The 26801-nt window shown below is 37.9% G+C and overlaps 1 protein-coding gene across 6 annotated transcripts in view; it reads left to right on the plus strand.

The window, feature by feature from the left end:
• The window catches only part of MAST4 (microtubule associated serine/threonine kinase family member 4), a 293188-nt gene that overhangs the window by 89573 nt on the left and 176814 nt on the right, over positions 1–26801 (plus strand). For 2 of the 6 annotated variants that reach the window (XM_039384379.1, XM_027732352.2), the window contains exon 1: positions 9330–9383. The exons of 3 other annotated variants lie outside the window; for them this stretch is intronic. In XM_039384379.1, coding sequence (XP_039240313.1) covers positions 9345–9383 — 39 coding nt within the window. In that variant the 5' untranslated portion in view covers positions 9330–9344. Of the gene's footprint in view, positions 1–9329; positions 9384–20722; positions 20760–26801 lie in introns of those variants that run through there. One more of the 6 variants, XM_039384381.1, reaches the window with a different exon arrangement.

The raw sequence follows: 26801 nt of genomic DNA on the forward strand, positions 1-26801 counted from the left end.
ATCTCTCTGGTGGGAATGAACATTCCTTCTCTTTATGGGTTGTTGGTTGTTTTTTTTTTTTTTTTTTTTTTTTTTTTTTTTTCCCACAAAGCAAAGGTGTCTAGCAAGAATTTTTCTGCAGGCATTTTTCAATTTGAGAACATCCAGCAGAGTACTTTTGTGTTGGATGGTACACTGCTGCTTCTAATCTCTTACATTTCTAGGTTTAAAATCAGACGTAGTTTTACTGACCTGAAACGTTAAGTGGATTGATTATCACAGATGGCTTTGGCACATGCTGCTGGGTGTTTGTACCTCTGGTTTTTAGTCAGACCTCCTTGTACATCCATGTGGAATCAGATATCTTACTGTAAAATGCACTTCCACCTGTGGAACAGGTGGAAATGTGGACTTTGATATTTTTTACTATACCTTACCTGTTAGTATTCCTGCAATCCCTCCCTTGTCCTGATATACGGTGATTTAAATTGTTCTGACTTCACTGCTGTGGTGCAGTCACCGTGTTTGTTTCCCTCTTCTGTACAGTGCCACAGTGGACTGATGATTTTTAGCATCAATTGTTACCATCTCAGTAAAGCTAGAAAGTATTCTTGCTTTTCTCTTTTACCACAATATGCCATATTGTAGTGCATATGTCTATATCCAATTCTGTCAGATTTTTAGTAAATAAATAGTACAGTAGAACCATTGCATCTATTAAGGAGTTTCTTTCAGGTTGGTGTGGAGATTAAGAAACGACATAAGTGCTCAAGTCAACCTAATGTCACTTGAGTAAAAGATATAATAATCAGCAGGAGATTAGTTAACTGCTACTCTCTCATAAATACTTTTAACTACTTGATCATGCTGAATACCTGCAGTTATGTGGTGCAGTGGAAGACAGTATTTGGTCAATTAAATTCAGAAATGATGGTTGGCTTTGTAATGCATGGAATAATTTCATAGTAATATACACTTGGCTGATCATAGATTCCTAATTCCCTCTGTTAGGTTGTCTATTTGAGAGAGGATGAAGGTTGGTAGTAAGAAACAAAGCTGAATTATGAGATTGCCTGCTTTAAATAAGGGAGGGGAAACAGTAAGCTCAAGTTAAGTAACAGAACTAAACAACAGCTGAAGTGGAGTTGGATCTCATTGTATTTCATTAATTTCATGACCAAAGCATATCCTGAACAAACTTCCCTAGCATGATGTGCTTTTCCAGAAGCTTGTAACTGTGAATAAATGTTTTTTTGGCATGCTTGTTAAATGTGTTAAATATGGGATTGACACTAGTGATCAGTAGGAGAACATTCCCTTTTGTTCCAGACTTCTTTACTTTGTTGGTTTCTAATGGAATTTCTGTCTGTGGGGAGTCAAGACTTCAGCAAGGTGAACTATCTTCTGAATTAATTTGCATGTTGAAAGGCTTAACTATCCTTCTTTAATGAAGGAGGGTGCTCTTGTGAAGAAGTGGGACCATGCATGTGTAATGGAAAGTGTTAAATGTTAGAGTGTAAGAAACAGCCAAAAGATATTAAGAAGAATTACACTTCTTTAAGCTAAAGTACATTAATATGTTATCTCATTGAGAAAATCATGCATTATTACAAGTGTTGAGATTAAGTGCTTCTAAATAAAAATAAAGGAGACTAGTTGTGTCATTTTTCAGAGTGATTTCAAAATAAAAAAAGAACTTACACCATGCCAAAGTTTAATATCTGTCGTTGAAATGCAGCTGGCCTATTACTGATTTCACCTGAGAATCAAACTTCTGTATATCTAAGAGGGATTATTCAAAATGTAATTGCTATTGTTACTCTTTTGCCATGAGAATTTTTTTAAGAATTTGCTTCCTTTTCCATATACAAAATCTAAAGTATGCCACTGAGCTGACTGTTAGAAAATGCCTCAACTCAGAGGGTTCTTTACCTATTCTCTGAAAACATAGTTAGATGTGTCGTGCTTTGAATTCTAAGATTGAAAATGGCGTAAGTCCTGTGTGTTTGATGTTAAGCATTCCTTGGGGAGATGCTGAGACAAGTAGCTCAGCAACTTTTGAAAAAAGGAAGAACACTTTAGTGTGTGTGTCTCAGTCCTTGTTGAAAAGATATTCATGAGAGAAACAGATTGTACTCATGATGTGCTTCTGTTTTCAGAAAGAAATTTGTTTTATGCTATTGCATAATTATGGAAAACTTAGAAGATCGGAGGGCTGGCTACCTTGGTTGAATTGGTGATCCAATGCTTTTTGATGCATTAAGGAATAGTATTTGATGCAAAAGGGATGAAGCTGGCATGTCTGTTGTAACCAGTCTTCTCTTGTATGTTCTGTCATTGAAAGAGAGGTTGATTACTTATTTGAAACTTATTTAAAAGTTGGTTTGCTTTTGCAACAATTATTTTCTTCTAATATTTTCTTTACTGATTTATTACCTTTTTAAGGTAACAAATTAGCCTTCTGAATGAATGGCAAACCCTGAAATGAGTTGATATAAGTAGGATTTTGTCCAGCAGGTGGCATGAAAACCCAGTGTGTACCTACATTCTCCATGGAGTGTGGCTGCTCCTACATGTGTAATTGCAACTGTTGGCAAGGTATATGTGCTTTAGTAGGAGAAAGTAGTTTATTTTCAAGAACCTTAAAAAACATAATCACAGAATCAATAATATTTTCTTTTTTTGAAGACATTGTTGCACCCTGCACTAACCTGTGGGTTGCCACTTGTGTAGGTTTATCTGCCCCAGAAGAAGAGAATTAGAGTTTTGCTAACTAAGGAATCTTGAATTTCTCCCTGCTTGTGATCTCTATTCTGAGTAATACATGGTATCTCAGGAGAATAGTAGAGTATCTCTTAATGCATTGCTGGCCCTGGTAGTCAGAGTTCTCTCTTGGATACACAGCAAACCAGCTTGGCTTATCTGAATATGTTTTTGTGTAATGTGGTAAAGTGGGACACAAATTCAGTAGCGCTCTATCAATCCATGAAGTGATTATTGCCCACAAGTCTTTACTTCTGAAAGATGTAAAAGGGGCAATGCACTTTTCTTTGTGTATGTGTGGACAGGATTGCAATACTGAAGGAGAATAGAGGAAAAAACCTGGTAAGAGCTCGCAATTTTGCTGTCAGGCCAGCAATGCCTTCTTCAGTGCTGTAGCTGGGGACTCAGAGGAAGCAGTGCCTTGAAAGCATTTGGCTGGTGAAGCATGTCTGTATTTTTCTCCTGAGGGGTGCTGGTTATCGTGTTGCACCCTGAAAGGGAGCTGTTCATTTCATATGGAGCATTTATTCCATATTTTTTCTCAGCCCTTTAGAAGGGACACTAGGCAAATGTATACAGGAACATAAAGAGCTATGTAGATGAAATACTGTAACTTTTGCACTTTGAATCATAAAATATATGTTGATTGCAGTGTCTAAAATTGTATATTATTTAACATGCATTATTAGTAGTAAATGATGTTGTGGATGTTACTTGGTTCTGTTAATTCAGTTTCTCAGAATTTCAATGTACGCTAATAATTATTATTAAATTGTCTTTATCAATCTCAATTTCAGCCAAGGCAACTTTAGCCCCTAACACTCTAAAATGGGAGAATTATTTTCCCTGTTTCCTAAAGTAATGTGCAAGTTCATATGATATCACTGCATAACTTCTGTGGGTAAATGAAATGCTGGAAAATAAATCATGAAATCCAAGTGGTAGATTTTCATTATCTCATTCAAGTAGTTTGTGATAAAGCTGGCCTATATTCCCTCACTGACTAAATATCTTAAATACGCTTTAATGTTAATATCAAAACAAGCAAGCCTTCCTGTGGTTGTATGAGGAAATTCTTGCTGAATACCTTGCAGAGTTATAGTTCTGTCTGCTAGTCTGTATGTACAGACTAAAAAGTTATCTGCTGCTTTGAGTGGATTACAGCTTCCCTTGTCTTGGTGATGATGTTAAGTGTGGGTCTGTCAATTTTTGCTGCTAATTTTGATGAAACATCTCACTTCTAGTGCTGTAGCCAATTTCAGTGACACTTCACAGATAATAGACCTTTCAGAATTTGAAAGAACAAGAGGCAGATGGATAGTGTTGTTTCCATAACCTTATTTTCCTTAGAAAACATTAAAAACATTGCATTAAGAAAACTTTTGGGTAATGTAACAATAGGTAGTGATAGTAGGAAGTTTCTGACTTACGTAAAATGGCTAGATACTGATCTGTATAAAATTCTTCAAAGATGTTCTTTGTTTTGATTCACTTCTTGAATGATTTTTCAAACTGATATAAGAAATATATGCACATCTTTCAGCTCCCAGTATCCTACAGGGCTTTTGCTTTCATGCTTTTGTGGTTTTAATTGATGATGATCTGGTATCCATTATCATTTCTAATGAAATCCCCTTTCTCGACAGCATTGTGGAGTGACAATATGGATGGTTTGGTGTGGATGTATATGTATAGGAGGGTTGAAAACTTTTCAGTGAGAGTTGTTTTTACAGATTTTTTTTTTTTTTTGTTGGGAATAGACAATAATGTACTGTGTCTGCTTAGGGTGTTTGAAATTCAGGTAAAACATCGGGGGTAAATTTCTTTAGGAACTGATATTGTTTTCAGAATGCTACAAAACAGGAATGTGATCTGTGTTATGATTCTTAATCGTATGCAGAATATGATTACTTTGGTGTGGCACATAAAGGTGGCTCAATTTCTCTTATGACTGTTCAGAAAAATAACCTTGGACTCCTTTGTGGAGTTGTAATTTCATCTTCCCTTGGCAGTTTATGCTTGAAACTACCATGGAATCACAGAATATACCTAGTGGGCAGGGACACACAAGGACCATCAAGTCCAACTCCTGGCCTTGCTCAAGACAACCCCGGGAATTACATCATGTGCTTGAGAGCATTGTCCAAGTGCTTCTTGAACTCTGTCAGTCTTGGAGCTGTGACCACTTCCCTGGGGAGCCTGTTCCAGTGCTCAGCCATGCTGTGGGTGAAAATCCTTTTCCTTATATACAACTTAAACCTCCCCTGACACAGCTTCATGCCATTTCCTTGAGTCCTGTCATTGGTCACAAGTGTGAAGAGACTGGTACCTGCCTCTCCTCTTCCCATCACAAGGAAGTTGTAGACTGCAGTGAGGTCTCTCCTCAGTCTCCTCTTCTCCAGGCTAAGAAGACTGAGTGACCTCATCGGCTCCTCATTCGGCTTCCCCTCCAGACCCTTCACCATCCTTGTGGCCCTTCTTTGGATGCTCTAATAAATTTGTATTTTTTTTATATTGTGGTGCCCAAAACTGCACACAGTATTAAAGGTGAGGCCGCACCAGTGCAGAGTTGAGTGGGACAATCACCTCCCCTGACCAGCTGGTGATGCTTTACTTGATGCAACCCAGGATACCGTTGGCCCTCCTGGCTGCCATCAGCCAGGACCCCCAGGTCCTTTGCTGTGGGGCTGCTCTCTATTCAAAAATCACAAAAGCAGTGTTTGCAGAAGTTTGTTTCAAAACCATTATAACTACAGCATCCAAAAGGACACACTCTGGTATGCTCTAATTGTTCTTTCTTCTCTAATGTGCTTAGAGAAAGGCTGCATAGGAAGTAATGTTTAATATTTCCATATTTTTCCATTCCTGTGCTTGTGAAAACAGCTATCTGTAGTTATAGTGTGTCCACTTAACTAGATTTCTGAAAATATGGCACAGTATTTTAATTTTTCTGCTACATCACTTGAATAGCTTATCAGTGGACAAAAATGTGATGAAAACCTCCCTTTTTACCAGTGCTGGGATAAAGTTCCTGTTATTTCGGATTGCAAGTTATCAGAATGTAAGGCAATTATTTCATTGCTTGTTATCTGTTCTAAGTACTAGAATATTCACATTTAGGAAGAAAATAATAATTTTTAAAATTCAGTGATGGTGGTTGGATACTGTAGAGTATTTAAGGTATAGGAAATAGCCCTGACAGAGATAGATTTAAGAGCAGAACACAAGCGAGTTGTTTCATGTGCATAATAAATGCGATTTGTCATATGCTGCCACCACATGTAATATGAAAGTGGCAGCTACACATGGGATATGTTTATACATAAAATTAAATTTAAATCTGCATTATAAAACTTTAACTACATATTCACACATATTTTTGCATGCTTAGATTTTATCTGGTTGATTGGCTGATTTCAGTAATCACAGTGATTTCTAAATTCTCCTGGTTTTGTCAGTCAATATTATTTTCTAAGTGAAGCGATATGCTTAATGCAAAAAAAGGGTAGTTGAATAAGGATAAAAGCTTCCTAAATTTGTGTAATTGTCCTGAAAATTATCTTCTACCATGTTTCTTTTCAGCTTTAAATGAACATGTACTTGGGAGAATGTATCTAAATTAATTCTGAAACATCATGCACATTTAGTTATGTTAAATGCTTCCTTTATAGGGGAAAAAGATTACTGGGAAAATTAAATTTAGATTATTGACTGTATTTCTTTGCCTCCCCTGATGAGGGGAAAAAAAAAAGGAAGTTTCTTTGTTCATACACTGTACACATGTGCTATTTTGTGGTGTATGTACAACTGAACTGTGCCTTTCTGATACAAGGGATGTGGAAGGAATGAATGAAGGAATCTGTGGGGCATTTTGCTGTTTCATATATATGAGGAGGGTAATATTAAAATGTTTCAAAGAGCATGCTTGTACTTAATGATTTTCCTTCTAAAACATAACTTTTACCATGCCATGATCTTATCTGCCATGATTTCAATAGTGAATGTAACTGAATAATCTGAAAAATACTGAAAGCTTCCAGAAGAAAACTAGCAGGCTTTACATGTTTTCAAACATACAGATACACCTTTGGCAATATGAATCTAAAGAGATTCACAGATTGTGAGAAAATTCAGTCAGTGCTTCCCTTGTTAGTTGCAACTCTCTGCCTTTCAATTCCTTCTAATACACCTTTATAAATTGCAGCACAAGCCTAGGAAAGCTTCTATAATTGACAGTAAATGCACTTTTCACTGAAAGGTAGTTTTATACTTTTCTGCTTGAGATTTATCTCATCTTCGACTGGAAGGCAGTCTTCTCTTTGTTTTATTCTCCTGCCTTCTGGTATTACTTAAGTAGCTATACCAATGATCTTTAGCTTATTGCAAAACAAAGTAATACTTGCACTCTGTCTGTAGTTGGATAGTTTCTTCATGCATGTACATCAGTCCTGTCTGCTTCTGATCCTTTCTGTAAATTGTCCTTGTACAAAATTACAGCTTCTGTGATACTTGAGGTGTTTTGTGAGATTATGGGCTTTTTGCATCTGTGCCTGTCAGTGATACATTACTTGAAGGTATGACTTTTTTGTGCTGTTGTTCAAGTAATGACCTCTCAGCTAGTGGCATAGGGCACTTTTAATTCATACATATATATTGGACAGTTATGCATAGTTAGATAGACTAAAATGGTGGTTGGAACAAAACTACACCTCAGTATTATTTACCTTCAAAGGAACTGAGAAATTGAGACTTAGGAGGCTTTTTGTTTCAGTGATTAAAATAATTCATGTAAATATGTATTTAGATTGGGTATATAAATGCAAACAGCATTGTGGATAAAACATGCAGTGTGGTAAGGTTTTGCCTCTTACCCTTGAAGCTTGACAGTCTTTGGCTAATTCATTTTTGCCACCCTCACTGGAGGCGTAACAGCAGCATTTAAATTGTCATTCGCTTCTGTCTTTGGAAATAAAGAAGGATGTGAGGACACATGGTTGTGAATGATTGGGACAAAATTTTAAAGTGTTAACAAAGAAGAAAGAAGATGACACACAGAAAAGGAAAATAGGAGTATTGGGAGGAACCCAAAGGAGATAACTGTAACCTTTTTCTTAATGTAACCTTTTTCTCTTTGTTTCAGACAGATGAGGGATCTAGTCGCTTTTCATTTTGATTCTGTAAAGCAAAAAAATTTTCACTAGGTTCAGCATGCTGCTTAAAGAGATTATATACTTGAAAAATTAATTTAGGAGGGTTGAGAAGCCTTTGTTACAAAGGTCAAACTTGATGGGCACAACACCTCCTTCTGGCCTACAAATCTGAAAATCTGTCGATGTGTTTGATTTTTTTCTTGTCTCCCTCTTGTTTTGGTCAGTATGAGCATCTCCTTTCTTTCTGAACTGAAATACAGCTCTAGTCCTCTAACAGAGATTGGTGATGGCTGAGTTTTAAGCCATTGACCCAATGTGATGGATGCATTTGGAGCTGGAAACATGGAGAGACAGCAAAGGGGAAACACGTTCAGTTAATGTCACTGTGTAACTCAGGTAAAAATTGACTGTTTTTAATACAGTTGGAGGTCTCAGAGAAATGTAGTTGAGCAAGACGGCCGATTTTTTTTAATTTTTAAATTGTAACAAGTGTAAAACAGTAATGTTAATGCATTTCAGTCATACGAAGAAAGGGTGGGAGTGGGAGCAGAGAATACAGCAGCCTTTTCTTTCTCTGTTCTTCAGATAAACTGTTACTGCTCAGCGTTATCCTTTCATCAGTCCTTCATTTTTTTTTCTTCTAAATGCCTTTGCTCCTAGCAGGTTTTACTTCTATGAAACGTACATGGACTACTACTCAAAATGATGCAATCTGACAGGAAATCAATATTTCTTTTTCATACTAGATTTGAGGTTGTGATTGTCATAATCCTTGTTTTAGACTGTTAATGGGTGAATAGCTAATAGTGTGGTGACAGTTGTTAGGAAAAAAAAAATCAATCGTTTGTTTAACCAGCAGCTTGACAGATAAGAAAACTCCAATACCGTTTTGCTCATTATAATGTGTGCTTTCAGACGTAACCTTTTCGGATTCAGCACGTGGCTTTTCACCTAGAGGAGTTTTGCTTGGTTCTGTCGGGTCAGCTGAGCTGATGAGAGGCGCTCGGGCGCCAAGCCCAAGGTCACAGCCGGACCTGCGGGCTGCGGTGTCCTGCACCCCTCGGGCAGCCCGTCCTCTCTCGCTGTTCTCCGCAGCCTCACACGGGAATCCCGTGGGGCGCGGTTTCTTAGGCAGTGCTTTTATAACGCTGTACTGCAGTTCCATTTTGTAAGTAAACGCCAACTTGTCGTTCACCTCTTGCCCGCCTGGAGCTCAGAGCAGACGAGCCGGGGCAGAGGCGAGGAGCGGTCGCAGCCCCCGTGTCGGCGCGGGCGGTGCCGGCGCGCGGGTCCGGACCTCGCGCCCCGAAGTTGCCGGTCACGTGCGGCGGCGGCGCCAATCGGCGCGGGCGTGATGTCAGCGCTCGGCAGCTGCGGGGATGCGGAGCGGGGTCCGGGCGGTCCGGCGTGCCCAGGCGGCGCCGCACGGCGGGAGCGCGCCGGGTCGGCGGCATGGACGAGCCGGGCATCCTGCGGCGCCGGGGGCTGCAGGTAGGGCCGGGGGGCGGCGCCGCGGGAGGCGGCCGACGCCCGTCCGCAGTTTGGAAGTTGTCCTCCTCACCTGCGGCCGGGCGCGGTGCCAGCGGGCTCGGCGCGGGGGGACACCTGTGTGCGGGCGGGGCGCGGCGCGGCCGCTGCCCGCGGAGGGCTTGGGCAGCGCCCGCCCGGGCTCTTCTTGGGAACAGGCAGGGTAGGGGCAGGAGCGGTGGCGGCGGTGCGGTTCTCTCCGGCGGCCGAGCTCCGGAGCGGGGCGGCGGGCGGGCATTGCCGGGGGGAGAAAGTTTGTCCGACTCCCGGCACTCCGGGTACAGCGCACTTTGTGGCCGGGGCGGCTCTGGGATGACTTTTCTGCTGGCGTTCCTAAACTCCAGAAAATACCGTATCTCAGATGGAGTGTAGGTTATGACACAGTGTTGGTACCGTATGTTGTTTGAATCCTAGACTCGAGCCGTATACTCTCTTAGGACAATGCTTTAAACGCTCAAAAAATTAATTTTCTTTGCAGTGTATTAATATAGAGCATGTGACCACCGTCGGATACAGGGTGCAGTTACTTTTTTACTCTTTCACCAAAATGGAGCACCATCTCAAACTACATCATTACTGCCCATTGTTCTGAAAGCCCTTTGCTCAAGTCGATCTCAGCGATGAATGTACTTCCTTTCTTTTGTTTTCCTCCACATTCGCAATTTCGGTGGGAGGAGGGTGAAGAGGAAAACCTCTTTGCATTTGGGATCGTTATGTAGTAGTGTAAAACCTCTTAAAATGTTGAAGATGCACTAAACCTGCACAGTTTTGAACTTTTTGGGAAGACCTTTGGGAAGCCCTTTCTGATCAGTGGTTTCAGCTTGGTGCTGCTCCAGTGTCACAGTTTCTGTTAGACAGATGAAGGCAAGTAAAATCTGTAGCCCGTGTTGTTATGGAGCGTACAGAAGTCCTGGAACTCTCTTGAGTCTCTTAGTCTTTTAAGAATCCATTAACTTTTCTTTAACTTTTTGTGTGATAACATTTGGCTGTGGAAAGTGAATAACTTTCATAAAAAGATTTTGGTGCATTATTCAGTCCTTAATTCATAAATATTTTCTGTAAGGTGATTGTGAAGTGGAAAGGAGGATCTCTTCTGCAGGTTGAGACTGTGGATGACAGCTTTTAAAGAAGAGGGTGTAAAAGTTTCAAGAGGTAGATCTTCACGGTGAAGCCAGATTTCCTCTTGCTAAACCTGCTGTAATTCATTCAGTAACGTAAACTGGATTTCTGCCTTTTGACAAGAATTGAACAGCAGTTTGGTCTGATTAAGGGAAAACTTAAACCTCCATGTGAAAGAAGTGCATCGAGTTCTGCACATGTTATTTATATTTTATTTTATTTTCTATAACTTTAACAAAGTAATTTTGAATGAATACCAAAACTATTTCAGAGACTTGCTTACGGTCGCTTAAGAATATTAAAAGCTACACAGTGAATAATCCTATTACCAGAAAGGCCAATTCAGACTTGCAGCATATGCAGTAATAAATTGTTTTTGAAGATGTGTACCTCATGACTGTCATTAGAATCTGGTCTTAGAGTGGAGAAAATAAGCCAATGGTCAGAAGTTTTCAGGTTGACATTACTACCATCTAGAGAAAGATGGGAGGGGGAGAAATCCTATTTACATGCAAGTTACGCTCATTAGACCTTTAAACTGAATCTGTCTTTTACTGTCCTCTTGCTCCCCTTATGTTTTTCTGTTGCTCTGTTTTTATGTTCATCTGTTGGCTATGCAACTAGCCTAGAGAATTTGTGAGCGGGAAAGCAGGTGATATAACATCTGACAAGGAGTGTTGCTGCTGTTTAAGTTTAGTTAGTAAATATTAAGTCTCTGAGTTGTCTGCTTTGCTGACCTTTTGATTTTATAGTACATCCCAAAGTAGTGACTTTTTTATTTTATAGTGGTAGTATATGTTTTTACCATTTAAAAACCCTCTAAACAATTCTCTTGCCATTGTTTTCTGTGGGAAACTGTCCCCTCTTCTTTTTCATATATTATTGATACTGTCTTTTAAAGACTGTTGAGTATATTCTGAAAGGGATTTAACAAAAAAAAGGAAAAACAAAACAAAAAACCCCCACCCCAACAAAAACAACAACCCTCCCAACCAAACAACACAAAAAACTCCAAACCCAAACAAACCCGCTCCCCCCCAAAAAACCAAACCAAAACAGTGGGGGAAAGAAAAGGACAAGATCTGAGTTAAGACCGTTCAGAAATAGCTGTGATCTTCAGTATAAGGTTAAATAACTTCATGTGACTTTGTCAGTTCTCTTGGTTAGAAGTAAAAAGGTTAAAAGCAGGTAAATCTGCTTAAAGCTGTGTGCTTTCTCAGGTGAAGTTGCATTTAAATTAAACCAATCATATAACAAGAAATAGCACATGTTTAAATTAAAAACCAAATTGTTGTAACTGTGGGTTTTTTTTCTCTTTGTGCAGTTTACTTCAAAGCTTGATTTACAGGACACACAAGCCATTTCCTTTTAGACGGGAACCTGATGTAGTTGTGTTTAATGCCATGTACCATCGTGCTGTGTTTAAAAAAAGCCAGGAAATGGCTTGAATTGAATCTCAAAATGTAAGCCTTAAGTAAATATGTAGACTTGGATAAATCTTGTGTTGGATCGCTATGTAAAAGGTTTTTCTGGTACTCAGGCTTCTGAGACTTTATTTTGTTGCATCCTGAATACATACATCTATTTAATCTTACTACAACCTATTTCTGGTGTCCAGTTACTTATGTTGGTTGTATTCATAGAAGAATAAAAGTTTCTGAATCTATACTATGTGCTCTTTTTTGGTGAGGAAATTCTGAAGCTTTAATTGCAAAGAATACTTTTTTTTGTAAGGAACATTAGGATAAAATTGACCATTTATTTAAACTTCTAAAATTTGTAAATGTAGTTTAGTATAGATTGAAATAGTTGTCTCTTGAAAATAAGTTTAAAAAAAGATGAAAAAGCTAACTACCTATAACATTCTTAATTACAGTTCTTGTTCTTGATTGCATCCTGCTAACAGCCTGTGTTTGGTCTTTCTTCCATGAATTTGTCTAGTTGTTTGGCCAAGCAGTGTTCTTTATATTGCCTTAAACCAAGGACTCTGAACCCACACAATGGTGAGTAAAGGTAGCACATACTTCCTTGAATCTCTAAGAAGGATGTGGGAATGTGGGATAAACCTTATTGCCAGATGCAGCCAGCTTCAGTCATGCTTCTAGCACTGATTAAGGTTTCACTTTGTCAGACAGATGCTTTGAGCCCTTACTTTTCCTTTTACCTCTAAGGGGCTGGTAAACAGTGTTTGTAAATCTTTGGCTAATTGCATAAGCTATTTCAATTAGACTTGCAGAGAAGTTGATCAACAGCAGAGAAATCAGTTATACATGCAACCTGCCAGATGTCAAAGAAAATGCTGTGTTTGTTTCTTTTCTGGTCTCTAAGTATTTATACACTTTTTTCTCCTGAAAAATTTTAGTAGGGACTTTAAGGCTTTTTTCAATTCAGAGTGACTGTGCTGTATTGCTTGCAGAGATATGATTATAACCAACACGAAAAATTCTGATGGAAAAGCTAATACATGCATTTGAGGGGGATAGGGTGTGAGGTAAAAATAATCACACAATTCAGACTTATTTCTGTAGAAATGGAAGTAGGCAGTGTAAATGAAAATGTGGTGTGAGTGTTGCTGTTTTTGCAGAATTGAGGAAATCGATTTATGCCAATTCCATACATTTCTAGAAAAGATGGTAAGGGGCACAGTCATTATGTAGCCTTGACTATTCCTTCCTTCTGCCTCCAGTACAGGAAAACAGTTATCTTTTGTAGACAGCTGTTTTGAAATTTGGTACAAAAGGGTCCTTTTTGGTACAGAAGGACCTGTGCAAAAACTAAAGCCTTACAGATTTTTCCCAGTCATTGCTTATTGATTCACCTAAAAATGCATCCTGAGAAATCAGAAAGAAAGGACATAATTTCCAAGGCATAGTGGCCTTATTTGTGGCTCCTAAACAGGTGAGATTTCTTTGGTGTAGAAGGTGTCATGATTCTTCTGAAATACTGAAAATCGATGTGTGAAGTGGAAGGGTCATCTGGGAAGCCACACTCTACAGGAGAGAAAAGGAAATAGGGAGACTGTAACTGTTTCTTTTGTGGATGCAGTTCAGGCTTAGGAATGTGTTCTTGGTGTGGTCTGCTGAGACAGAAATGATGATAAAAGTTGTACAATATTAATTGGACTTTGCCTTCTGTTGCAAACTGAAGAAAAAGGATGGAAAAGTCAGCTTTACAGATGAGGTTCTGGAAGGGTTCTTAATGATTTTCACTGATTTGAATGCTGTGTACATGAGTGTTCTCCTCTAGGCAAGAGGGACCTGATCCATTTTCTCTGCTGGTGTTCCTGTATTGTAGGAAATGGTTTTACAGTATGAAGGAGGAGTTGTGTAGTTATAAATCAGGTCTCTGATATGTATGTGTGCCTTTTGGTAAGTGTGTTGGAAAAAAAAGTCTGTAAGAAGAAGTCTGTGGAGGGCATGGAACCAGAAGGATTAAAAAAAAAAAATAAAAAATTGCGGTTTGTAATTTCCAGTAGGTTCAGATTAATCAATTGAGAAGAAGACAGGGTATACGTCTTTGGGTGCTGCATGAGAATAGCTATGTGTCTGCACACTGCATTCATCCTCTGCTTAGTAGTTGTGTCCAGTCCTGTCTAACAGGGGCCAGGTTTGCAAACTAGAGCTCAGAACTACTTAAATCGTAGCACTTGCTCTTTCATTTTATGAATTTTTTGCATGAGCAACATACATAGATATAAAATGTAAAAAAAAAAAGAAAAAAATCCAAAATTTTGTATAATCTTGATAAATTATTTATGTTTTTTCTTCCAGATAGAATGACTTACAAAGATGGTTCTACGCACTGTTGTAGGAAACAGGGCATTTTAAATCTGTTTTTGTTGTAAGGAGAGAGATGTGCAAGTTAGAATAGATATTTTCATTGCTTAAATATTGATAAGTAATGCTGTGGTAAGTGATAGCTGCCTTTAAAAAGCAAAGGACCAGCCTTCTGAGAGAAGAGACATGGATGTAAAGAACACTTTTCCTCTCCTCAGCTGTCACTTGTGCAGGCCTAATAGAGTATACAATCTCTTGATCAGTTTATTCACTTTATTTTCCAATCACTCCCGCATTGTTATGTGCTTGTCAGGTCCTCTAAAATGCTTTCTGTCAGAAATACTTTGCTATTATTTGAGCTGTGAAAGCATTTCTGAAAAATGAAAAAAAAAAAAGTGTCCCATGCTGCATTCAGAGCTAAAATATTTGGCACGGGGCCAAACTTGCTGTCTGTAGCCCATATCGCACTTCTTACTAATGCCTTCTGATTGTAACAACATTTCTTGATAATGTCTATAGTATGTCACAAAGCTGAGTGACTGTTTTATGTTAGGTTTGGAAGGCAAATCATAAACTTTAATGTTTCTTCATGTGAAATCCTTTCATGAGGTCAGTGGTGGAATCTGTAATGATTTGAACTGATCTTGGTTGTGTTCTAAGGGTCATAATAAAAAGCAGCTTTGGCATCCTCTGTGCACTTGTCCTCTGTGCACTCATTAGCTCCTGTTCCTGAGTCACTTGGCTTATCTCCAAAATCTGCTTGTTTATGGGGCTTTTTTCTTTGTGTTTTCTTTTCTTTGTCCGTTTTGTTGGTAACAGTAGGGATAATAGCTGCATGAAGGACAGTAACTTCTTATTGAAACAGGTTTTGTTTTTTTCAGTTCCATGGGATGTCCTTGGTTTGACAAATGGTTTTACTCACTTTATCACAACCAATGAAACTAGTAATTTTCCATGTTTTGTTTTTGAAATTTTGTAAGAAGCTTCCTTTGAGTTTGATACAATTTTGATTGTGATGCTGCTTCATCTGTCATGTTCAACATGATGATTTGAGATTTGTTTTCACCAACTGATACACTAAATTTGCTTTGAAAGTCTGAAGTTTTCCATTTTATAAGTTAGCAGTTTTATCAGAATTGCCCACAGGCTTTGAGATGCTATTAATTCCTTTTCCTATTAGATTGAAGCACTGCCCTTTTTTGCTTATAACAGTGGCATTTATCCAGCTGAACATTAATATTACATAAAACCCCATAAATTATGATTTTGATAAAAAATGATCACAAAGCAGAACACTCAATACTTCAGTTTCATAGTTTGTTTTGATATTGTTTTCTTTGCTTTTTCCCCTTTGCATGTAGTGCTAACTTCTGCAACTCTGACTCTTATTCTCTGTAGGATCCATGCCTCATCCAGTGTAAATCAGAACATTGTTTCCTGTCAACAACTCATGTCTTCTATAATCTTATTCAATTACTTTGTCACAGTTTCTACTTTTGTGTTCCTTTTGAATCTCTGTGCCTCCTCATTCACATCCCTCTTGATTTTTAGGTCTAAAGTTTAGTGCTCCTCAGTAGCATGCAAAAACTGGGTTTAGAGATAAAAAGGATAATTGCGCTCGGTGTCTGTGCCCTTGAGAAAAAACAAGCTCTTCAGAGACTTCAGATGCTAAACTCGAAGTTTCTACAGAGCATGTTATGTATGTTGGGAGTACTTTGTCCTTTTTGAAATCCCTTTGTTTTGTATATACTGTTGGCTTAGTTTCGCAGGGATATTAAATAACACTCCTATGACATATAGGTATCCTCCCCAAGACACTATGTCAAACCAAGGGAACATTAGCATTGACAAGTATTAAAAATAGGTATTTTTTTTAGGCCTTACTATCAGAAATAGGAGATCCAGTTTAGCAGCACTATATCAAAATTTTTGTCCTTGTGTAGGTGCTGTAAAAGAGAAAATTTCAAGTGATCAAATTTCAGGAGATGTTTGAGTAATCAAACTTACAGTCTAATCAAACTAATAGATGGGGCTTAGTTAAAAGATGGGGCTTGTGGCACTACCAGCTCCTCTTACCAAACAATGTATATTTTCTGAATGTCACTTTTAGCTGTCTGGAATCTGGTAGTTGTTTAGACTGTCTGCCTTGTACAATGGACTGAAGTGCACAGATATGTTTTGTGGAGATAAATGTCACATTATAATTCTTCTGATATTATTTTAGCCCTAGAAAGCTAGAAATTGAAGTGTGCGTATTTTTTGCATGTGTTTTGTGTATTTGAATATTCCGGGTGTTCTTTACAGATAAATGATGCTGTATCAAATAGAGAAAGATAGCTGAAGATGTTTTTCGACTAATACATATTCTTCTTCGGTCCCACAATGTAACTGTCTCTTTCTATGTGAAAAGCAAGGGAGATGTGCTAAAAAGTATATAAAGTCTGTGCTTGCATTAACTTCTGTGTGGAGTTCTTTGATGTGAAAAGTTTTTTCAATGTATTTTAACCCTTTGCTTCAAATTATGCCACTAGAAGGATACCATTTCAGTTGCTCTAAAAAAGTCTAGTCGTACACAAGTTCTGCAGATACATTAGGGAATTTAGCATTCAGAATTTGTGTGCAGAAGAACCTGAAAATATTCCCTTAACTCTTATGTTTTCTGAATGCAACACTCATGAGCACAGCTGGAAAATTCAGGTTATGAGTGGAGAATTGATTTTAAGACTCCAGTGCCCCTTGTGAACACAACTTTCTATTTTTCAATTGCTTCAATTTTTTTGAGATTTTAGTAAAGGTAGAGAATTGCAAGAAAGGAAGGAGTAATATAAATGAAAAATTAAGAGCAAATGTTTATGATCAGGATAAGAGCTATATTTCATGTTACTCTGATTCTTTATTAGTTATGTGCTGTTTTCTCTTTCAGTTCTTCAAGACACAGCAGTATGTTTGTCTTTTAACGTAAAAGATTATCATAGTTTATTTGGTGTAAGCAAAGTAGTGATGAAGTATGTTGTATTATTAGGCTGTTTCTGTGCCTGTCTGTCAGTGATAAATAGGAGATTCATTCAGGCATGAAGCTGAATAGTGTTTTCATGTGTTGTTGTCACTTTTGCCATGAATATTTGCTCTTGTCTGGAAGCAGCAGTTCAAAATTGTTCTTAGGACGGGATGGCCAAAATCTGCGATTTTCTTGTGTTGGTTGGCAACAGAGAAGATCTTATGCAAAGCATATCATGTTTATTGCTGAATATGGACTGTTGCTGCATTTACATGCTTTGCTTTGCACTTGTGATAAGAGATTTAACTCTTAACAAATTTATTTGTATGAGGTGGCTGCAAAGACCTTGTTGTATTTCTCCCTGATCTTTTGAAGAGACCAGTGCCTGCTAAATTGGTCCAGCATCTTGATTGACTGTTAAGTTGGTTCAGTTTAATTTCTCAAGTAATACTTGTCTTTCTTGTCTGTGCTCCTGGGACTCTGCATAGATCCTCATATTTCAGCATAGATTTTTTTTCACGAATCTTTGCAATTTGGTTTAAGTTGCATGCAGTTTGTTCTACCAGTAATACCAACTTTGTTTTTCTCCTGTTTGTCTTTTGGTTTTCTTACTTTCTTCTTAGGATTGCAGCAAAATGCTATTCTTTTCTGATTGAGATTGCAGGTGAGAGCTTGCGTATTTTTAAGCATCTATGACAAGACTGTGGAAGAACAGATTTGAATAATGACAGAACAACCACCTTTTTTGTGCATCCATTTGATTTTCTCCGCTTCAGTTCCTATGTATTTATTTGTATGTGTTTAGGGCTGATGTCGTTTAATGGTTTCTGTAGCACCTTATGCTCCTTCCTTTGTTTTAACAGTAAGAATGGAACATTCCAGTTAGTTTTTTGGCACCTCTGCAAAAAATAGTAGTTTGTGCTTTTTGATTGCCTTTTTCACCCTAAAGACACCGTCAATTATTTCAGTATAATTTCTTTCTGATGTGGAGTCTGTCTGACAAATCAATAGTACTAAGCTTCTCTGATGCTGAATCCAAAATGGTGATCAGGCTTATAGGTATGTAAAGTATGTTCTCCCTGCATCTCAGGCTCTGAGATGCAGGGAGAAGATTCAGTTACTTTTAAATGGATGAGTTTCTGCAAAGGAGCTACTCTAGAAAAAAGTTCATATTTAAAGCACCTATTTTTTATGTGTCTTCTCTCTAACACCACTGAGGAAATGCAGTAATCCATGATAATCCTGTCAGATATTAATTCTTGCCCTTTTCTCTTTCAAAATGGCCCAGTATTCTTTGTTCAAATGCTGTATGATTGTCTGTGTACAACAGGATGCGGTTAGGGAGAAGGGGATAGTGTTATAGCTAGCAGTGCTAATGGGAGAGTATCTGGCACACTAATGTGTTAGACTGCCAAGCGATTCGAGGAAACCTGTTAGTTACACGTTTTTCTTACACAAAATTTAACATCTATGGCTATGATACAAGAATGGGATACAGGAAATTACTTTAGATGAATTTTTCCTTTGCCAGTACTTTCTGTTTCTGAATAGCTTAATTGGTGCAAGATGCAGTCCTGACCTTTGATTTGTGGTCTCTTTGGGAGATAGCTTTCAGTTTGAGTTTGTCTGAGATAGTTTGTTTTCTTACTCTTCGAAATTGAAGCTACACATGCACATCTCTTTTTATTGACTTGGTTTCTTACCCTAACTGTAAGGATTGTCAGATATACCATAATGCGGAGAAGAGGCAGTCTAGGAGATTCCCAGAGTGTATGGAGGATAAGTTCCTGCTCCAGCTGGTAAATGAGCCAACCAGGAATGGGGCCCCACTAGACCTCCTGTTCACAAACAGAGAGGGGCTGGTGGGAGATGTGGTGGTCGGAGGCCATCTGGGGCACAGTGACCATGAAATAATAGAGTTTTCAATACTCAGGGATGCAAGGAGGGCCATCAATAAAACCTCTACGCTGGACTTCTGCAGGGCAGATTTTGGCCTACTCAGAAGACTGGTTCAGAGGGTACCTGGGAAACAACCCTTGAAAACAAAGGGGTCCAGGAGCTGGGGTTGTTTAGCCTGGAGAAGAGGAGGCTCAGGGGAGACCTCATCACTCTCTACAACTACTTGAAAGGAGGTTGTAACCAGGTGGGGGTTGGTCGCTTCTCCCAGGCAGTTATCAGCAAGACAAGAAGGCGTGGTCTTAAGCTGTCCCAGGGGAGGTTTGGGTTAGATATTAGGAAGAAAGTCTTTTCAGAAAGGGTAATCAGGCATTGGAATGGGCTGCCTAGGAAGTTGTGGATGCTCTGTCCCTGGAGGTTTTTAAGATGAAGCTGAATGGGGCAGTTAGTGCCATGGTCTAGTAACCACGGTAGTGTTGGATCAAGGGTTGGACTTGATCTCTGAGGTCTTTTCCAACCTGACTGATTCTATGATTCTATGAAAGTAACATTCTTTGTGAAGTAACAGAATTCGTTACTTTTTTTTTAATTCCATAACTAGGTAGTAATCTTCCTTACTTACTATGCTTTGGCTCTTCTGGGAGATTGCTCTCAGCAGAAACAGGTTTCCTGATCAGCCTGTATATTGCACTGAAGTTCTAAATTTGGTCAGCAGTGATCAGCAAGAAGTAAACATCTCACTAGTTAAAAACCAAACCAACCTATCCGTCCCTCATAGTAAACCCCCAAATATTTTACAGTTTCTTGAATTTAAAGCTGAGAGGAAAGAACTGTATTAGTAATTTGGTCTTGCCTCTGCACTTGGCATCCTGAATTGCCTGCTGTCTGCTGGTCTGTTTTACAAAAATAAGTAATTTGAATTCAAAACACTTTGAAGTCATAGAGACTATGATGAGAGAATGTACTATGTTGTTTGTTACCTCTCAGGCCAGTGCAGGGGTTTGCATATAATTTTGTCTTATACCATATTGTCAGAAGGTAAGTTCCAAACTTCTGAACATCTGCTAAAGTCCATCTCTACCTAAATTGATCCTCTTAGTTTTGTCATAGATCTATTGCATTATTTGCATGTCACCTCAAGTACTTGAATTTTCCACACTGTATATCCCATAAGTGTTGGTGCACTTTCAGTATCGTGTCATTTAAGCAGAGTATGTTTTGCTATGTAGTTCTGTGAGTTTTTGTGGGGATAGAATATGTGAAATCTCCATCCCTCTCTGCACATCCCAGCTATCCCTTCCTGCTTATGAAGTATCAAATTCTTTTAATGAGTTAAATTAAGCTTTATGAGAAGAAGGCTCGCAGTGCCTATGAAGACAATAGTCTTCTTCACTTTTTCTTAATAATTAAAAGCTGATTAACCAATCTGCAGCTGGAACACTGAAAACTTGAAACTAATTTACGTTTTTTTTCTCCCTAGATCTTTCTTTTTTCCTCATTCAAAGTGTCATATTATTGTTGAAACAGGAATAGCATTTCGTTATCTCTTTGGTAAGTTGAGACACAGAGAAATTTATTTCTTTGAGACTGCAGGGCTGGTGATCTAGAATTTACTGATTGTGTCTTTTTACCATGAACTCATAACCTCAGAACAGACAGAACATTATAGAATAAAAGAGAGATGTCAAAGTTTTATCTTCTAATACAGTTCAAGAACTAAGTATGCTAAGTATGAAATGACTGTAATACCTGGACAGACCCTAATCGCCAGTAGTTTTTACCAAACAAGAGTCTGATCGAGGTGGTCTTGGTAACTTTCACAGATCTGTTCAACGGGTAACCAATGCCGGGAGGCTGTGCGTATGAAGAAATGCTAATGCTGATGTAGTATGTTGACTTTCTGAATGGTGCCATATAATTAATAAAATCATAACTGGATAATATGGTGAATTAGTGTTACAATTGAAAAGTTTTTTGTAATGTGAAATGACTTGTTTTTTTATCTATTCCACAATATTTACTGCTTCCTTTACTACATCCTAAAACTACTGAGCTATCAGAAGTTGAATGGTGTTCTTTGATTGTCATATCTTGGCCCCCTGTGAGGCAATAGAGAGAAAAATCAGACCAAACACATCACATTCTAAACCAAGATTTCTATTTCTGATTTTCTTACTTTTTTTGTCCGTTTTATTGTATATTCGCTGTACTCTCAAAGCTGTATTTACATAGCTCTCCTAAGTAGATAAATGATAACAAAGTGGAAATGTAACATTGTGAAGGACTTTTAACTTTCTATTACATTAAAATGAAAAGAAGAAAAATCTTTGGAGCATTTAAAAATATGCAGTGTAGTGGTTTGGTAACTGAATAGAACAGCTGCATCTAGTATGAGACTGTAGAACAGGAGGTAAGTCGCCATGTGCAAAGAAAAAAAACAAACTTCATATGTGATCTTAGCCATGACAGCAGGCCTTGGCTGTAAGTTTTGCTGCAGCTTTTGCTGGACTCAAATGCCAAGATGCTCAGGCTGGAGTGTTAGGACACTGCAGGAAATGGCAGAGACTTAAGTCTTGGGTGCAGATATATCATGAGGAAATAGCCCAGGGCTAGTCTTGGAGGAGGAAACATGCTTCAAGATCATGATTCAAGGGTATGTGAGCAGCTGTTTTTCAGTATAGACTTGTTGGCATTAGGATTTGTCCAGCTTTTGATGTGGAAAGAGTTGTTGCTATGAATTTATTTTTCTTCAGTACTAAATACTTGCAAAACTGTTGGATCAGCTGTTGTGTTTGTTGATGAATTCAGCTCCTCTGTATGGAATTACTGCCACTTCTTTCTGATCCTGGTCTGGCAGCTAATAAAAAGAGAGAGAAAAAACCCAAGAGGTCTGTGGCCACTTCTGTCCTGAAGTAGAAATCTCTTCAGATAAGACCACATGCTTGTGTCACTTGCTATTTTCAGTTGCTTGTCTCTGGATACTGCCATTTTCACAAGAATAGCGATACAGTTAATGGTAGCTGCTCTTTGTGGAAACTGCTTTTCGTATCAGTATTAAAGCCTGCGTGTTGTTGAACCAGCTACCAGCCGCTGCAGCCAAAACTGTGTTTTCTCCTCACTGAACTGCTTTCAGGCTTCTGTGTCTTCAGAAATAAACTATGTAATATGCACAATACTTGTTGCCCCTATCTGTGTGTGTGGGTTTTTTGTTTGTTGGCTGTGTTTTGGTTTTTTTTCCTTTTTTTTCTGATGGTGTGTGTGTTTGGTTTTGCGTGGGTTTTTTTTTCCCTTTCCTTTAAAGATGTCTTGTTTTCCACAAGGTTGTTTCTTGGAGTACTCACCTGTTAAATGAAGTAAGTCTCTGACTTGTTCTGCTCCCTTGCCAATTTTCTGTATGCCATCTAGCTTAAAATATCTTACCATAAATGCGAATTATTAAGGATCATTCTGGTTTTCCTTCAGCTGTCCTTGTTGATGTAGTTTTATTATATCAACTTATAATTGCAACTGACCTGTTCCTCTGTAAAGGATATTCACCCTTCGATGGTATCTTGGATCCCACTGTGTGTGCTTTGCTGGTAATAACTGCAGTTACTCTGAATGCATAGTCTTTTCAGTGTGTAGATTTTTTTGAATTTTATTTTATTTTTTTGCTTTTCAACTGAAAGATTGCTGTGTCTATGTGACACTGACCCTGATCTGCCTTTTATTTTTCTGTGATTTGTCTGCCCTTTTTAGACAGTCCTGTATGGAGCAGTATGTCAGCTGACATTGGCAAAAGGTTTCTGTTTTTATCAGCTGAAATGCAATACTAGGAGGCAGGATGTTATGATGTAATGAAAAATCTCTACGCATGCAGTGTAATGTCTCTGCCTGCTTCAGATGCTCTATAAAGAACTTTTCCATAGTGAAAGACCTTTACTCATGTTTATTCTATTCTCTAAATTCAGTTTTGGTTTTTTTTCTCATGCACTGTGCCAACAGCTTTTTTAAATCCCTTGATCAGTTGAACCTTCAAGGTAGCTCTCTTCACATGTGCTAATGATAAACTTTCATCCCTACTTGGGACAGTATTGCATCAAGTCTACCCGTCTGATTATTTTGTGCTAATAAAATGAACTGTTGATATGCTCTGATTTGGAATGTTGTTCTGATGTATCAGCATGGCTGGTGTTACTGAACGCACAGCCCACATAAACACCTAATAGTCTAAAGACTTTCCTTGTCATAGGAATAATCACATTTATAAAAACATTTATGCTTCTGAAACCGTATCTGTGCTGTGCTGGCGTTTTTCCACACATAAACGCTGTTTGTTCCGGCTCTCAACTTCTCCTGAAGTGCACTCTGAAGGGAAGACAGGAAAGGAAGAAAAATGCCAATAAGACAAAAATTCCAAGTTCTCAGTTTGGTAAAGGATCCCATGTTAGGTGGGTTAATAACCTTAATACAAGACAAGGTAGGGCCTGTGAAGATTAGCACTATTGCTAGCTAATGTCAAGATTAAGATGACCCTACCATTGTTTCCAAGCTGTGATAGAAAGGAGACCCTTTTCACCTATCCATTTTTGACTATATTAAAGTTTATGTTAGATTATAATGGGAAGGCATGGAGAAGTTTGAGAAGAAATTATCAAAGGTTTCAAGAGTATCTCCCAAAAGGAGCAGTGATAAAATCACCTAGCCCTAGTGCTTACTGCTAATTTTAGTCAATTACATCAGTAATTTAATGGAGTATAATCTAAAGACATAACCATCAGCAGAAAAGTCTTCTGCAATTGTAACCAAGTGTTTATGGAAGTGTTGATAACTAATTTTTCTGTAATGCTGGTTCTAATAAGTAGGATTAGTTTGCTCTACTCCTACTATATTGGATTTGGTAAATTATGATATAGTCTTCCTAAGGTGTCTGTAGTCTTTGATTATTTCCATCAGATCTTTCTGGGTTACAGAGCTAGCTCTGTCTGCGTTGTGTCATGCTGAGAGTGGAAGCCTTTTTGTTAAGGAGGTGTAAAACCTACTTCTATGAAAACTAGTTTTTGAAAAACAGTCTTGATATCTTGAGAAATACTTACCAAGTTGAGTGGAATTTTATTTTCATTTAAAGAACCCTGTGGATATCTTTGCAGAATTAGGAACAAGTCTGTCTTATATTTGTAAAATATTATGACTTATTTTTCAGAGAAGACTCCTAGAAGAATAGTGTATTGGTTTTGAAAATGATAGAGAGTCTCATGAATTTTCATCCTCTGCCTCCTGTGATTTGGAGCAGGCTCTTTACCCATATCTTCTCCCCTTCAGACACATACCTGAAATAGCAGACTGTAGAGCTCACACTTGCTGCAGTGATGAGGGACTGTCCAAATTGGAAAGTTTGTGGAGAGATTGAGTATTTAAAGTACCTTGGGGAAGAAACTAGAAGTAGGTCTTCTATCTCCTGATATTCAGCAGGGAGAGGATTTTGAACCAGTATCTTGTATCCTGGAAAAATCTTTTGTTGTGTTGTATGGGATATGGACAGCATTATGCAAATACCTTTTTTTTCCTGAGTTCAATAACAGTATTCATGTTCCATATTAATTAAATTTTGCTTTTCTCTCTACATCCTTAAAAAGTAATGAAGAGAGCACAAAGCCAAGAAGGGAAACTATTCAGGTTAATTCAAGTTCTTTTACCAAAAACAGCATTGTATTTTAAAACTAGCTAAAACAAACAAAGAAACAAACAAAAAAAACAACAACCAAAAAGGTAGTTAGAAACAAACCCAAAATTTACTGTAGTTTTTAACTGGTTGGTAAAATTAGTCAACTTTGTGTTTTAAAATTGCTTCCTGCACTACTTTGATTTTTGGGTGTCTGCTAGTGGAAAATGCTGTCATTAAATTCTAGCAGAAGGCAGTGTTGTATAAAAGTATTCCTGTTTATTGTTAAAGTATAAGTACTTAGATTTTATGGCACTAATGGAACAATTTTTGAAGTTTATTTCCTGGTGTGTTTTGTTCTTTGCTCTGACATATTTTTAATATTAGTTATTATGTGTGTTCTCTCTTCCTCTCAAGACTTTTTATGATCTGCCTAAACCATCCTTCTTTCTTGTCTTCTAGTACTTCTGTTATGTTTGTGAAGTTAATGGGCATGTTAATTCTTGTGGTTGCCCTAGAGTTTCTAGAAATGACAGAATGATTGCTTAATCTTCAGCCCTCTTTGTGGCAACTTAAATTATCTCCTGAAAATTCAGGTGCCATATTTGATAGAATTTGTTATGAAAAATAACTTTGAAATTTCCTTAATCTTTGAAAACAAACAGAGGAAGTGCTGTTGTTTCAGGTGATTAAAGCATTGCAAGGCTGTTTAATTGAAAGTATTTATGTAGGCTGTCAAGAAGTAAGGAATAAATTGAATTGCTTTCCCGAAAAGCTGTTTGTCCTAATACCTTAATTCATAATATTTCCTAGATGTGTTAGAGTAGCACCTCTTCAGTATGGCTTTATGATATCTGAAGAATATCAGGAAGATTTTGGTAGAGGGGAAAATGAATATGAAAGAAAAACAAAACTTCTGCAATAATCTGGTCTGCTGAAGCCTGAGGGGCAGAAAAACCAGTGAAAGAAATAGATATATATAATATTCTTTCATTATAGGAAAAGGAGTTAAATATACTAAGCTTTTAGTTTGTAAGTTTTCAGATTATACGGTACAGTTATTCAAAATATCTGTTTTTGTTGAAACTTTATATTTGTTTATAGTTTCAAGTATTTTTGGTACTTGAGCAGTTTGAATATGCGTACATAATTTATTTTAATCATTGAGAGGGAACCACAGGAAAGAGCAAGAGACAATCAAGTACTTCATTGTTCAAAGCCTAGGAGGCTGTCCTCCCTTTGCATCTCCAGCAAATCCAGGTAGTTTTAAGATTGACTGCAGTAGGGTGTTATCCTAAATAGTTTTGCACATGTAATGAAGACTATCATATTTCAATTTTTTTCAGTTGAATGCCCTTTCAGATTTTGCTTTTTAGGAGAAAATGCTTATCTTTTATCCATGCAAGCCTGCTATTTCTCAGGTTTTCTTGGGCAAGGGCTTTAATCTCTAGGTAAAAGACTCTAAGCCATAAGGTGGTTGATAGCCTGTTGAAGGTCTGGGTGAAGAATGTGAATCTAAAAAGTCATATTTTGTTAGAGGAAATTCTGGTGTTTGTGTTAGGGTGTGAATCTGGCTGGATAGCATGACTACTGGGTTGGGTCTTCTTGTGTGTAACTTCTTAAGTTGATACAGAAAATGTTTATACTTAGGAAGACTGGAATTAATATTTAACTTTATCTAGAAGCAAAGTAGGCATTTGTACATGTGTGAATTTATAGAAGACAGTGTCATAAAATGCATATGAATATGTGTATAAAAACCTTATGAGGCTGCTTCTTGCAAAAGCTTCATCTTCTTTCTAGTATTTGTATAGTAGTATTACTGAAATTGATTTAATAAAGCTTTTTCAAAGTTAGTGAAAGTACAGTTCAGTTAAATACTCTCCCTCTCCCTTCTCCAACATCCTCCATTCCATCCCCTTCATGATCCATTTCCCCCCTTTTTTCTGTTC

Source organism: Pipra filicauda, unplaced genomic scaffold (genome assembly GCF_003945595.2).
Source record: "Pipra filicauda isolate LSUMZ 115617 unplaced genomic scaffold, ASM394559v2 scaffold34_size3990699_pilon, whole genome shotgun sequence".
Classification (NCBI taxonomy): Eukaryota; Metazoa; Chordata; class Aves; order Passeriformes; family Pipridae; genus Pipra; species Pipra filicauda.